Source organism: Schistocerca nitens, chromosome 2 (genome assembly GCF_023898315.1).
Source record: "Schistocerca nitens isolate TAMUIC-IGC-003100 chromosome 2, iqSchNite1.1, whole genome shotgun sequence".
NCBI lineage: Eukaryota > Metazoa > Arthropoda > Insecta > Orthoptera > Acrididae > Schistocerca > Schistocerca nitens.
The window spans coordinates 734,565,218-734,580,349 of NC_064615.1; the positions used below are offsets into that span (position 1 = coordinate 734,565,218).

The 15,132-nt window shown below is 43.8% G+C and overlaps 1 protein-coding gene across 8 annotated transcripts in view; it reads left to right on the plus strand.

Annotated features, from left to right (window-relative positions):
* LOC126236941 (esterase FE4-like) overlaps positions 1-15,132 on the plus strand; it is a 796,743-nt gene that overhangs the window by 61,244 nt on the left and 720,367 nt on the right. For all 8 annotated transcript variants that reach the window (XR_007545010.1, XR_007545011.1, XR_007545009.1 and 5 more), the window contains exon 9: positions 1,749-1,881. Coding sequence is in view for 5 of the 8 variants with exons in the window: in XM_049946635.1 (XP_049802592.1) it covers positions 1,749-1,881 (133 nt within the window). In the remaining 3 variants the exon portion in view is untranslated. The remainder of the gene's footprint in view (positions 1-1,748; positions 1,882-15,132) is intronic.

Genomic DNA, 15,132 nt, shown 5'->3' on the forward strand with positions numbered 1-15,132 from the left:
CCGTGCTCACGAGTATGTCCAATGTTCGTGCAGTTCTCCGTGCAACACACGTTTGCACACCACCACTCGTCTCCTCCTGCATTTCCGAGCCCACTGCTTCCACTGACGTCGAATCAATTCGTTTCCTCCCTCTACCAGGTTGCACACCAAAAGAACCCGTCTTCTTGAATTTCCGAATCATTTTCTGCAGAATCATGGCATTCATCAGAATACCGCTTGTTTTTCAGACCCTTCAGTGTCCGGAACTTCTACAGAGTGACGTGTGCACAGTCATCAGCTTTCCAAGCAGATCGCAATCCTGCATTGAGACAGTCATGGCGAATGTTGCAGACGCGAAAGGGGGAAAAGTCGTGTACCCGGCGTGTTTATACCAACTTCAGTGGGTCGTGCGAATGACAGGTGTTTTCATTTGCATATTCTGACACATGTATCCCCATGTATTGATCAATTTTTAAACTATTTTTTTCTTCTGTTATACGTTTCCCCCTTTCTCCGATGATATTCCGTGCAATTTGACATCATTGTGACCAGTGGTGTTATTTCTACGGCGTTCTGAAAGTTTAACTTCAATTATAATCACCATGTACTTAAAATTTACGTGGGAGTTAAAAGACTACTAAAATAACAATAAAGTGAACAGACGCATTTAAAATAATGAATGGAGTATCGATTACAATGGTATCTCACTGTATTGTTTTTACGATGCTGCCCTACTGTTTATGTATGGTTCTGGGCCCTCCTAACCACTTCTACATAATTGTCAAACATCCACGTTATAATATAATAATTTCATGTCAGTGAACTTTCCTGGAACATCGGCGTTGAGGTACTTCTGTTGGGAATCGGTGAGTGTATAACTCATTTTGCTGGAAGACAATTTTTTGTCTTTCTATCTAGTTGGTTCTAAAGCAACTGAAAAACAATATCTAAGACATATGACCATCTTGACAAACGTTTTACCCTGAACAGAAGTTTCATTCTTTATGACGCCTAGTAGAAGGTTATTATAAATAAACAACTGGGTAGCGACGGATGATAATATAGTAATTAGCTAATAAAACATCGTCTTCACGTAAGACAAAAGCTTTCGTAAATTGCTTCCAGATTCATTCCCATGGAAGTGGAAAAAATAATAATTTGACAATAGACGGTTATTTTATACGATTTATGTATTACATTGACCAACACACACTTCAAAGTAGCCGGCCGGAGTGGCCGTGGGGTTCTAGGTGCTGCAGTCTGGAACCGAGCGACCGCTACGGTCGCAGGTTCGAATCCTGCCTCGGGCATGGATGTGTGTGATGTCCTTAGGTTAGTTAGGTTTAATTAGTTCTAAGTTCTAGGCGACTGATGACCTCAGAAATTGAGTTGCATAGTGCTCAGAGCCATTTGAACTTCAATGTACCCCAGATCATAATGAAACACAGACATCTGCTTCTACAAATACGGTCAATCCCTACCAACTGTGGAAGCATGTGCAAACACACTTTGAACTTCTGACACGGTGTGCAATGATGGCGCCCGTTACATTACTCTAATGAACTTCGCGACTGTTCACACTCTTTCCGTGGATCAGTAACATGCCTTGTTATTACTGCCTTGATCTCGACTTACCATTTATTCAGATTTGTGATCCAATGTGTGTAATACATTAATGGAGGCACTACAGTGGAATATTAACGTTTTATGCAGATTTCACGTTCCTGAACTACGGCAGTTTTTCATGATGCACGTATTACATTTTACAGTTGGAAACACACCGCCATTTTGTGGAAGGAGTGGACGCTGCCGTCAGAAGCATGGCTCGCTATTCCTCGAACCCTGTCTACTACTACCAGTTCTCGTTCGTTGGTACTCGCAGTACTTTTCCTCGTGGTCCAGGTAGGATTAAAACACATTAGAGTAGTACTATAAGCCTTTCTCGCTACCTATTGTACGATATTCGTCAATCATGTAGACAATATATATATTTTACTACACAAATGTAACTTATTTCCAAGATAATTAAAACATATTTCGTATTACTTTTCTTCAGTAAGAAAAAATTGTGTAGATGACCTGCTGCTTAATCGCGGAAGACATTACAACATACATTGAATACTGTTAACTAAAGTGCACCGAATGAGATCTCCTTATGAATCAGCATTGATTCTGAAAATGTCATTTCCCATCTAGAACGCAGCAGGTCGTTTAAAATCTAGATGGCCCTAAGTGAATTTACGGATTGAACCTGTCTTATATTCACCTTCACTACAAAACAGTATACAGTACATGTATGACAATATCTTAAATCGTAATAATAATAACAACAATAATAATAGTGTGAATGACCACAGCCAAGGCCATGTCGAGTTACTAGTATCGCCCATCTCCTTGACGCAAAAGGGTTCACATGCGGAAAGTGGGAGATTTCTGCCAGCAATAGAGGATCAATTCATTGTGACGAGGAACTCCCTGAATTATATCCTCAAGGAACGAGAAATCGTAGATAGCTGCAGGAAGTATTAAAGATAGCTCCGGGAAGTGTTATAGATAATTGGTATCACATCGAGATCATATCACACATTTATATGGATGTAAAATCTTGGCATCCACAGAAATGTTGAAAGGTATGATGACATCAACAAAATAGTCGGCCTTACGTTGTACAGCAGTACTTTTTAATGAAACGCATCAGTCCATATTACGTACATAGAAAATGAAATTCGAAAATATACTGCAAGCGCAGCATAATAAGCGATGAAAAATAGTCTGTAATCGATCGGACTGAAGAATGATCAAAAGAGCTGATCAAGTCACCTTACATACAGACATCACTGTAGTCAGCACCAATAATTTGCAAACTACCTGCGATGAGAAAGTTTTATTTGAGGGAAAGGCCATGTGAAAACACAAATCGGTACACATTTTTTTCTATCGTAATAACGCCCACAAGCGGTATCACATAACATACTGAAAAGGGCCTGCAGGACCTAACACTGCATTATTCACTCTGTTGGCTACTGTAGAAGGCAGTTGTTCAGAACACAGGTAGAATCGCTGGTGGTGTTCCCAGAAAACACAGATACCACTAGTTAACTTATTGTTTAAACTGTGACCGTTACGTCAGTATCGATAGGAACGGGAGATTCAGTAAATAATAATAATAATAATATACACCATACTGTCACTAATCCGATCATTCCTTGCACGTACGTGTGTCAGATCAACATAAGCGTCAGATTATTGAGAGCATCTGAAATTTAGTTTAAAGAGATTGGCGTATCACATAGTATGAAACATTTTTCTTAATTTTTAGTTCACGTAATGCTGGTATGGGCCGGCGGTATGTTTCATTTTGCGACGACTTTACAGGCATTACTTTGGCACTGCGTATGTAATGTTGTTGCGCAATATACGATAGGGAGATGTCTCCAGTTTCACCACCGGCTCTCACCTCCTATTCTTCACCTTCCTCATCATTACGCTCCTGTACGCTTTTGATTATTTCTTCATCTGCTAAAGTTTGGTGACCATCACGTTTTTTCTCATTTAACAAAATCTTCACAATCGATTTCTCCTCCTCCTGAAATATTCTGGAGCATGTCAACACACAAATTATTAGCAATTGATGATTCTGAATTGTACTACTGATTACTCTCACTCAATTCCGGCTCCAACTCCGTATTAATGGGTAGCCACACATTTCTTCAGATCTTCATTGTGGTAGCGTTCTCCACTTCATCCCTTGTTTCTGCCACTTTGAAAACAGCGTCACATGAGTTAGAATGAAGACTTTCAGGACTAATGACGTTGCTGCTAGTAAATCTTTCGAGGTATGAGGTCGTCGTCCACGAAACTCTTCTTCTCCTAACGTTTCGTCCAGAACTGCACTGGACATCTTCAGAGGCTAACACGGCAAGACTCAGCGGAGGACCAATGCCTCGTTCACTGTGAAATGTTCAGAACACTCGTGACAGAAACGTCCATAATATTGATGCTGTTGACTGGTGCGTGACGAGGTTCACTGCATCGTGCGAATACACATCTCTCCATCATCAACCTTGTCTGGTGCACGTCGTTGTACTGGTGAAAATGTCCTTAGCCACCAATATACGAAGTGGTTACTTCCAATGCAGGCAGTAGTCTACTAGAGTGTGTTGTTGACCTTTTATGCAGAAACAATGACAGTCCATAAAATTCTGCGGCCTCTTCAGATTTAAACGCGGAGAAGAAACCATACTGAAAATGTAAATAGGCATGAAGTATAATATACACTATTCAGCCACAACATTATGACCACTGAACTATCGATATAAACCTGTCCAGGCGATAGGAGCGTCGGCTGGCTAGGAATGACTGCTAATCAGGCACACGTACGGTGCAGCTAGCATCAATGAGCGCGCTATCCATATGTAGACCGGGGAAGGCGCGAGATCTATATGAGTTTGATAGAGGACGGAGTGTGACAGCCCGGAGGCTCGGCACGACCATTTCGTAAACAGCACCACTTCTCGGGTATTTGAGAAGTGCTACGATGAGTGTGCTCAACACGTGGCGAAAACAAGGTGAAACCACGTCCAGACATTGTGGGGTTGTGCAGTCACCCATTATCACAGATATCAGATGTCGTAGGCTGGGCAGACTGGTCAAAGAGGACAGACGTCGAATTGCGGTGGAACTAACATCAGACTTTAATGCTGGGCAGACTACAAGTGTGTCTGAACACACAGTGCACCGAACACTCCTAATGATGGGCCTCCACAGCAGACGACCCACGCATGTGCCAATGTTAAGACTGCGTGACCATCGCACTCGGCGTTGTCGCAGTAGCAGAGCGTTGCATGATCTGATTAATCCCAATACATTTTTTTCGTCATGTCAGTGGGAGGACGCGATTCTGTAGTCTACCAGGGGAACAGCTCATTGACACGTGTACTGCGGGACGGAAACAAGCTGGCGGCGACTCCATTATGCTCTGGGCAACATTCAGGTGGGCATCCATTGGTCCAGTGGAGTTTTTGCAAGGCACCATGACGACCAATGGGAATCGTAGACTGGTTGCAGACCACGTACACCCCTTCATGACGGTCATGTTTCCCGAAGGCAGTGGCATATTTCAATAAGGTATTGCGCCATTTCACAAAGTCAGAAGTACGATGGAGTGGTTCAAGGAACACATTGGCGACTTGCAATAGATGCGCTCCCCGCCTAATCGCTAGATCTGAACCCGATCGAACACATCTGTAGTGTGATTGAACTTGACGTCAGAGCTCATCGCACCACTCTCCAGAATTTACGGGGATTAGGTAAATTGTGCTTGCAGATAACGTGCCAACTTTCTCCAGCCACCTACCAAGGCATCCTTTGATCCATGCCACGACGCGTCGCCGCTATTATCATGCCAAAGGTGGACATACTGGCTACTATGTAGGTGGTCATAAAGCTCTGGCTGATTTGAATCGATATGTAAATGATTAATATTTCAACACAACTACACGAAGTAGATTGGAATGACGCCACTTGCATTCTTTATGTAAGGAAAGATTAAGCAGTGGGCATCCCGTTCAGAAATCGATTTTTAAAGCTCATTGTCTATGAGACTATCTTGTTATTCCTTGTGTAAGGACAAGAAACTTCTACCAGCACGTGTCGGAATTCGACCGCAGCAGGATCGTGGGCTGCAGAGACTGCTGTTTATAATTCCTTGGTTTAAGTTGCTTGTATGGAAATCACACCACTCTTATGCCAACAGAGAATCGGTAGGATAAGGTGGACCAAACTGAATGCCATTCAAAATTCTAATGGCACCCGAGGCTAGCACTCGAGCGGGCATACATTTCAAAGTAAGTTATTTACAAGTTCCATAGGTTATTTGAACGATTCTTTTATCTAAATGATGTGGAACCTATCAGTTTACAGGATATATATATATAAATGATTAACGTTAACATAAATTAACACACAGTCATTTATAGTTGTGCTCATGTGATTACACATAACGTTTTTTAACTGGCTATACGCTACGGTCGCAGGTTTGAATCCTGCCTCGGGCGTGGATGTGAGTGATGTCCTTAGGATAGTTAGGTTTAAGTAGTTCTACGTTCTAAGGGACTGATGACCTCATATGTTAAGTCCCATAGTGCTCAGAGCCATTTGAACCATTTGAACTGGCTACAGGTTTTTAAATAGAATTTCGTCATTGTAATAGAAGGAGCTGTCCAGTAGAAATTATTTTAAATGTGCGCTACGTCTCAGACATTTTATGTTATTGGGCCAACGATCACAAATTTTTGTCGCTGCATGGATACCGAATTCGTTGCTGAGCCACTGACAGTTTAAAAATGGATAAAGAAGTTTATTTTTCCCTCTAGTGTTGTAGGTATGGACATCGTTGTTCTCAAATAGCGATGGATTATTTACGGCGAATTTCATTATCCTATAAATATGTGTTGTGATGGTGCAGATAAAACGTAAAGGTCCTTGAAGAGGTACTATTCGACGTCCGTGGATGAACACCACACATTATTCTCACTGCTCGCTTTTGCGCAATCAGCACTTTCTTTCGATGTGATGAGTTGTCCCAGAATACTTTCCTGAGAGGAAATTAGTAAAATATGTCGGAGGTTGACACGTTTGTTTCCTACTTACTAATTATACAAAGAACCAGATGAGTTGAACCTAACTATTTGAGAAGCTCAGTAATATACTTCTTCCATTTCAAGTTTTCATCAATATGTACAATGAAACATTTGTTGTTCGGAACTGAGCAAAGTGTGTTTTTATCAAAATTTAGGGAGAGCCCATTATCAGAGAACCACTTATTAATTCCTTGGAAAACATTTACCAACTCATCTGTTGCTTTCTCTCTAATAGGATTTGTTGTAATCCTAGAATCGCCTTCAAAAATTACCAACTTCACTTGTTGATTGTTAAGTGGAAGGTCATTCATATACACTATTTAATCAAAAGTATCCCGACACCTGGCTGAAAATGACGTACATGTTCGTGGCGCTCTCCATCACTAATGCTGGAATTCAGTATGGTGTTGGGCCACCATTATCCTTGATGACAGCTTCCACTATAGCAGGCATACGTTCAATCAGGTGCTGGAAGGTTTCTTGGGGAATGGCAGCTCGTCTTCACGGAGTGCTGCACTAAGGAGACGTATCGATGTCGGTCGGTAAGGCCTGGCACCAAGTTGGCGTCCCAAAACATCCCAAAGGTGTTCTATAGGATTCAGGTCAGGACTCTGTGCATGCCTGGCCATTAGAGGCATGTTACTGTCGTGTAACCACTCCGACACAGGCCGTGAATTATGAACAGCTGCTCGATCGTGTTGAACGATGTAATCGCCATCCCCGAATTGCTCTTCAACAGTGGGAAGCAAGAAGATGCTTAAATCATCAATGTAGGCCTGTGCTGTGATAGTGCCACGCAAAACAACAAGGGATGCAAGCCCCCTTCATGAAAGACACGACCACGTCATAACGCCACCGCCTCCGAATTTTACTGTTGGCACTATACACGCTGGCAGATGACGTTCACCGGACACTTATCATACATACACACTGCCATCGAATCGCCACATCATGTACCGCCACGTTGTGTCACTTCACACAACGTTTTTACACTGTTCAATCGTCCAATGTTTACACTCCTTACAGCAAATAAGGCGTCGTTTGGCATTTACCGGCGTGATGTGTGGCTTGTGAGCAGTCGCTCGACCATGAGATCCAAATTTTCGCACCTCCCGCCTAACTGTCATAGCGCTTGCAGTTGATCCTGATGCAGTTTGGAATTCGTGTGTGATGGTCTGGATAGATGTCTGCCTATTACACATTACGACCTCTTCAACTGTCGGCGGTCTCTGTCAGTCAACAGACGAGGTCGGCCTGTACGCTTTTGTGCTGTACGTGTCCCTTCGCATTTTCACTTCACTATCACATCGGAAACAGTGGACCTAGGGATGTTTAGGAGTGTGAAAATCTCGCGTACAGACGTAGGACACATGTGACACCCAATCACTTGACCGCGTTCGAAGTCCGTGAGTTCCACGGAGCGCCCCATTCTGCTCTCTCTCGATGTCTAATGACTAATGAGGTCGCTAATAAGGAGTATCTGGCATTAGGTGGCAATACAATGCACTTAATATGAAAAAAGTATGTTTATGGGGGTGTCCGGATGCTTTTGATCACATAGTTTATACAAGTATAGTACTGGACCCAAAATGAACCCTGTGGGACAACGTTTGAGATTTTTTTTCCGCAACCACCTACATAAACACTGTGGCGTCTGGAGCAACGTGGACCATTAGCGCGGTGACTATCGTCTCGGGTTCCCTTGACGTGGCAGCAGAGGGATGCAGGTGTGCCATATCATCGTCTTTTGACGAAGGTCCATTTTCTACTTATAATCATGGACGTGTCTATGTGCGTGGACTCCGATGAAAATGAACGTCGCCATATTATATACGTCGTTCCGAGAGAACGCCACGCTACGTCTCGAAAGCCACTGTGACTGATGAACTCTGGCTATGAGCTGAGCAGCATGGAATGACGTCCCCGTGTCTGTAAACCAGGCTCAGTTTGACTTAGTGCCCAGGAGCGTTGGAGACCGTGTTACTGCCAAAGGAGGCAGCTGCGTGTACTCTATGTCAAATCATGTGTACAAAATACTGACCAAATTACAACTGTATACTTTCTACAAGTTCTATACTGTATCCGCACAATAAATAAAATTTTCCTGTTTGTTATGTACCTGGTTACTCTGTAATTCACAATTAAGTGCCTGGCAGAGGGTCCACGGATCGACCTTAAAGCCATTTCTCTACTATTCCACTCTCGCATAGCGCGTAGGACAAACGAACACTTAAATTTTTCCGTGAGAACTTTTATCTCTATAATTTTATTGCGATATTCATTCCTCCCTCCGTAGCTAGGTGCCAACAAAATCCCGACCCCGCCGGGAATCGAACCCGAGACCCCATGCGCGGGAATCGAGAACGCTGCCGCAAGACCTGTTTTACTCGACTGTAATTCCTCAGTTACTACGAGTTGTAAACTTTCTAACAAAAAAATCACGGACCCGGTAGCACAAATGAGAAGATATTCCACAGAAAAACAATTTGATTAGAAGTCGCTTGTGAGAAACGATGTCAAAAGCCTTCTGTAAATCTAAAACTAGGGAATCAATATCACATCCCCTGTCGATAGCACTCATTACCTCATGAGAATAAAGAGCTAGTTGTGTTTCACGAAAACGACATTTTCTGATTCTATGTTGACTGTTCGTCAATAAATCGTTTTCTTCGAGGTAACCCAAAATGTGCGACCACAGCGTAAGTTTCAAAATCCAACTGCAAATATGCTTTAGCTATATGAGTCCGTAATTCAGCGGATTACTTTTTTTTCCTCTCTTGGATATTGGTGTGCTACTTTCCACTCTGTAGGTATGGATTTTTCGTTGAGTGAGCGGTTGTATATGATTGCTGAATGTGGAGCTATTATATCAAAACACGCTGAAAGCAACCTGACGGGTATACAATCTGGACCGGAGGACTTGCCTCTATCAAGTGATTTAAGCTGCTTCTCTACGCCGAAGATATCTGCTTCTAAGTCCTCATGCTGGCAGTTGTTCGTGATTGGAATTCAAGAAAATGTGCGCCGTCTTCTTTGGTGAAGGAATTTTGGAAAACTGTGTTTAATAACGCTGCTTTAGTGGCAATACTGTCATCGATAACATCACCATTGTTATCGGACAATGAAGGTACTGATTGCGTTTTCTCAATGGGTTATTTTACATATGACGAGAATCTCTTCAAATTTTCTGCCAGGTTTCGAGACAGAGCTTCTTTGTGGAAACTACTAAAAACATCTCGCATTGAAGTTCACGCTAATTCTCCAGCTTCTGTATAAGACTGCATGTCTTGGAGGTTTTGCGTCCTTTTGAATTTGACGTGCTTTTTTCGTTCTTTCTGCACCAGTATTCTGGCCTGTTTTGTGTACTATGGTGGGTCAGCACCATCTGTGTTAGTTTATTATATATCTCTTAGTTTCGTCGATACTATTTCTTTGAATTTAAATGACGATTGGTCTATACTTTACATAGTCGGCCTGAAAATTGTGGAGACTGCCTCTTAGAAAGGCATCAAGCAAATTTTTAGCTGATGTTTTAAACAGAAGTGTTTTGCGATAATGTGGGCTTTGATGTAACGGTATTTAGTCTTGCTCCAGCACCCTTGTTGTTACTAATCCCTCTACACCTCATGATGCTCCTTCTTTACTCAGAACTATTTGTTCCAAAGAAGTCAGGTACCTTTTCGCAATCATGTACTCTTCGAGTGAGCTCCTGGACTTATCGTACAAAATAATTTTCTGAGAAGACATTCATTATGTTTCCGGATAACGTTTCATTCCTACCACCGACTTGATAAACTTGTATTTTCGCCAAGATATTGAGAGTAAATTGAAGTCACCACCAACTATAATTATATGAATGGTTTACCTATTTGAAATGCATATTAACCATCTGCCACACAATCTTGCAAATAACTTCAGACTTTTCCCAGATGATGCAGTTACCTAAAATGAAGTGCTGTCTGAAATAGCTGCACAAAATCCAGTTACAAGATTTCAGAACGGTACAAAGAAGGTCACTTGCTTCCAATGTAGAGAAATAAAAATTGTGCGCTTCAAAAACGCAGAAATGTACTATCCTTTAACTAAAATATCAATGAGTCGTAACTGACATTAGACTAACAAGGGGAGGCCGCCAATTGTGAAATTCAGATTCGATTCTTACTGCGCATAATAGAAGCTCATTGCCAGAGGTGTAATGTGGCAAAGCACCAAGATGCATTTCTCAGCCGTTGTCGAGAAAATCGACAGTTAAAAGAATCCGTTGCGGTGAAATACTCTCTACGATTAATAATCTTCTACAGCGTCGTGGCGCAGCGGTAAGCGCTCGGGTTCGTAATCCGATGGTCGCCGGATCGAATCTCGCGCGATGCAACCTTTTTTTTTAGTATTTGTTTTTTGTAATTCAAATGTATACACACACACACACACACACACACACACACACACACACACACACACACACACATATATATATATATATATATATATATATATATATACATACTCCTGGAAATGGAAAAAAGAACACATTGACACCGGTGTGTCAGACCCACCATACTTGCTCCGGACACTGCGAGAGGGCTGTACAAGCAATGATCACACGCACGGCACAGCGGACACACCAGGAACCGCGGTGTTGGCCGTCGAATGGCGCTAGCTGCGCAGCATTTGTGCACCGCCGCCGTCAGTGTCAGCCAGTTTGCCGTGGCATACGGAGCTCCATCGCAGTCTTTAACACTGGTAGCATGCCGCGACGGCGTTGACGTGAACCGTATGTGCAGTTGATGGACTTTGAGCGAGGGCGTATAGTGGGCATGCGGGAGGCCGGGTGGACGTACCGTCGAATTGCTCAACACGTGGGGCGTGAGGTCTCCACAGTACATCGATGTTGTCGCCAGTGGTCGGCGGAAGGTGCACGTGCCCGTCGACCTGGGACCGGACCGCAGCGACGCACGGATGCACGCCAAGACCGTAGGATCCTACGCAGTGCCGTAGGGGACCGCACCGCCACTTCCCAGCAAATTAGGGACACTGTTGCTCCTGGGGTATCGGCGAGGACCATTCGCAACCGTCTCCATGAAGCTGGGCTACGGTCCCGCACACCGTTAGGCCGTCTTCCGCTCACGCCCCAACATCGTGCAGCCCGCCTCCAGTGGTGTCGCGACAGGCGTGAATGGAGGGACGAATGGAGACGTGTCGTCTTCAGCGATGAGAGTCGCTTCTGCCTTGGTGCCAATGATGGTCGTATGCGTGTTTGGCGCCGTGCAGGTGAGCGCCACAATCAGGACTGCATACGACCGAGGCACACAGGGCCAACACCCGGCATCATGGTGTGGGGAGCGATCTCCTACACTGGCCGTACACCACTGGTGATCGTCGAGGGGACACTGAATACTGCACGGTACATCCAAACCGTCATCGAACCCATCGTTCTACCATTCCTAGACCGGCAAGGGAACTTGCTGTTCCAACAGGACAATGCACGTCCGCATGTATCCCGTGCCACCCAACGTGCTCTAGAAGGTGTAAGTCAACTACCCTGGCCAGCAAGATCTCCGGATCTGTCCCCCATTGAGCATGTTTGGGACTGGATGAAGCGTCGTCTCACGCGGTCTGCACGTCCAGCACGAACGCTGGTCCAACTGAGGCGCCAGGTGGAAATGGCATGGCAAGCCGTTCCACAGGACTACATCCAGCATCTCTACGATCGTCTCCATGGGAGAATAGCAGCCTGCATTGCTGCGAAAGGTGGATATACACTGTACTAGTGCCGACATTGTGCATGCTCTGTTGCCTGTGTCTATGTGCCTGTGGTTCTGTCAGTGTGATCATGTGATGTATCTGACCCCAGGAATGTGTCAATAAAGTTTCCCCTTCCTGGGACAATGAATTCACGGTGTTCTTATTTCAGTTTCCAGGAGTATATATATATATATATATATATATATATATATATATATATATATATATATAAAATTCCCGCCAATCAGTTGCAACAATTATGCATATAATAAGTTGTTGAAAGTCGTTTGTCGTGGAAAAGCCGCAAACAAAGTTGTATTTAACAAATGGTATTAATTGTCTTCATAATGTTAACCACGTATAGTTAACGGAAGACGTAGAAACGATATTCCGAAACGAATACGTATAGCGTAAGTCAAACCTTCGAATTAGAATAGAGTCCCCACGAACACAAATTTGCTGTGGCAGGTATGAAATATAAATTCCGTTACTCGCTCGTTACACTTGAAAGACAGATGTTGAATGGGCCGAAACGAGCCTCCGCATAACAGCGTAGTTGCCTGCTAACTTCGAAAGAAGGTAGATGCGGTCCCTAGCGCAACTTATAAAATCGTCGAAAATCAGTGCGGACGTGAGAGCTTTGGTACACCCTGCTAAACAAACGGAAAAATGGAGGCGGTACAATTGGAGAGCGATCCGCCTTAATCAACATGTATAAGCAATTCATTAATAGTATATATACATATATATATATATGTATATATGTATATATATATATATATTTGAATTACAAAAAAGTAATAATAAAAAAAACTGCATGGCGCGATATTCGATCCGGCGACCTTCGGATTACGAGCCCGAGCGCTTACCGCTGCGCCACGACGCTGTAGAAAATTATTACTCGTAGAGAGTATTTCACCGCAACGGTATCTTTTAACCGTCGATTTTCTCGACAACGGCTGAGAAGTGCATCTTGGTGCTTTGGCACATTACACCTCTGGCCGTGAGCTTCTATTATGCGCAGTATGAATCGAATCTGAATTTCACAATTGGCGGCCTCCCCTTGTAAGCGTTCAAATACCGTGGCATAACTATTGGTGAGGACCGGGAATCGAATGACAACACGGACTCTGCCTTTGGTAGTGAAAGTGGTATACTTCATCGGTAGGTTACTGCGGAAAATGCAGTTATTCTTCAAAGAAAATTTCTTTCAATACAGTCGTTCAAACTCTCATAGGTGACCGCTCAAGTACGTCCGGAACAGGTAGTCACAGGTTTGTTCGGACACTTGGGAAGATGTCGTGGGAAAGCTATGAAACCAAATCTGACATGTGCCTGAAGAACGACGTCAGCTATACAGGAAATTCCAAGAACCAGTAATACGTGAGTGACAACGGCCTTCTCGCAGTGATAACATAGGTTCCCGTCCTATCACCGAAGTTACACGCTGTCGGGCATGGCTAGCAGTTGAAAGGGAGACTGTCCGGGTCTGTCGATCGCTGTTGAAAAGCGGGGTGCACTCTGCCCTTGTGACGCCAATTTAAGAGCTGCTTCACTGAGAAGTAACGGCTTTGGTCACGAAAACTGACAACGGCCAGGAGAGTGGTGTGCTGACGATATTCCCGTGCACATCCACTTCCAGTGATTCCTGTCGGCTGAGAATGACACGGCGGTAGTTCGCTATCGTTAGACCTTCCGAAATCTGCTCCTAAGGAGTTTAGTTCAACAATACGTGAGTAATGATGAAATATACTGCATTCTCTTGCATGTCACTCCGATAGGGGATGCGAAGGGAAGAGTAAAAAATGGTTAAAATGGCTCTAAGAACTATGGGACTTAACATCTGAGGTCATCAGTCCTCTAGACTTAGAACTAGTTAAACCTAACTAACCTAAGGACATCACATACATCCATGCCCGAGGCAGGATTCAAACCTGCGACCGTAGCAGCAGCGCGGTTCCGGACTGAAGCGCCTAGAACCGCTCGGCCACAGCGGAAGATGAAGGCAAGAGTAGATTAATAACAGCATCCACATGTACATTTAAACAGTCATTATTCCCGCGGTCCAGAGCGAACTGAACAGGAAGAAAACCAGTATGTTGTTCAATGGGAAGTACACTCCGACATGAACTTCCTAGTGGTTTGCCGAGTGTAGTTGTGAATGTAGATATGGCCCGCACTGCCGTAATGGATATTACGTATTTGGCACACCGACACACCCTCTTATGCTGCAATTGGTGTACTAGGGTCTCCGTCGAGAGCTCAATGGCATCTCTCCCAATCTGGTCGGCTGACATACATGCAGTTCTGTCGATTTATGTAGTCAAAAACTCGTAGACATCTATGTATGCAACACACGAGTAATCGAGCTTTTTTTTCTCAAGGAGATGAGTCCTGTGGGTCCTCTTACGCGTACCGTCAGAGGTAAAACGCTGTGAAACTGTTTTGTACACACGTCATTCCAACCCTTCAACTGCATGGATGTTATGGTTGGATTGTTTGTATGCAAGATGGCGATCGTCCAACACTACACAGCCAGTGAAGCAGCAGGCATTTCGCAAATGCTGATCTTAATCCATGTGACTTCTGGTTGCGGGGTTATCTGAAAGATATGTTCAGTGATCCAATAACGAACGTAGCCGAACTTGAGGCACGCATTGCGCAACGCATTCTAAACGAGAGCCCCGAGACCCTCAGGTCCATTGTAGATCATGCTGTTTCTGGATTTCAACTTGTAAGAGAAAACGGTGGATAGCGCATTGAACAAGTC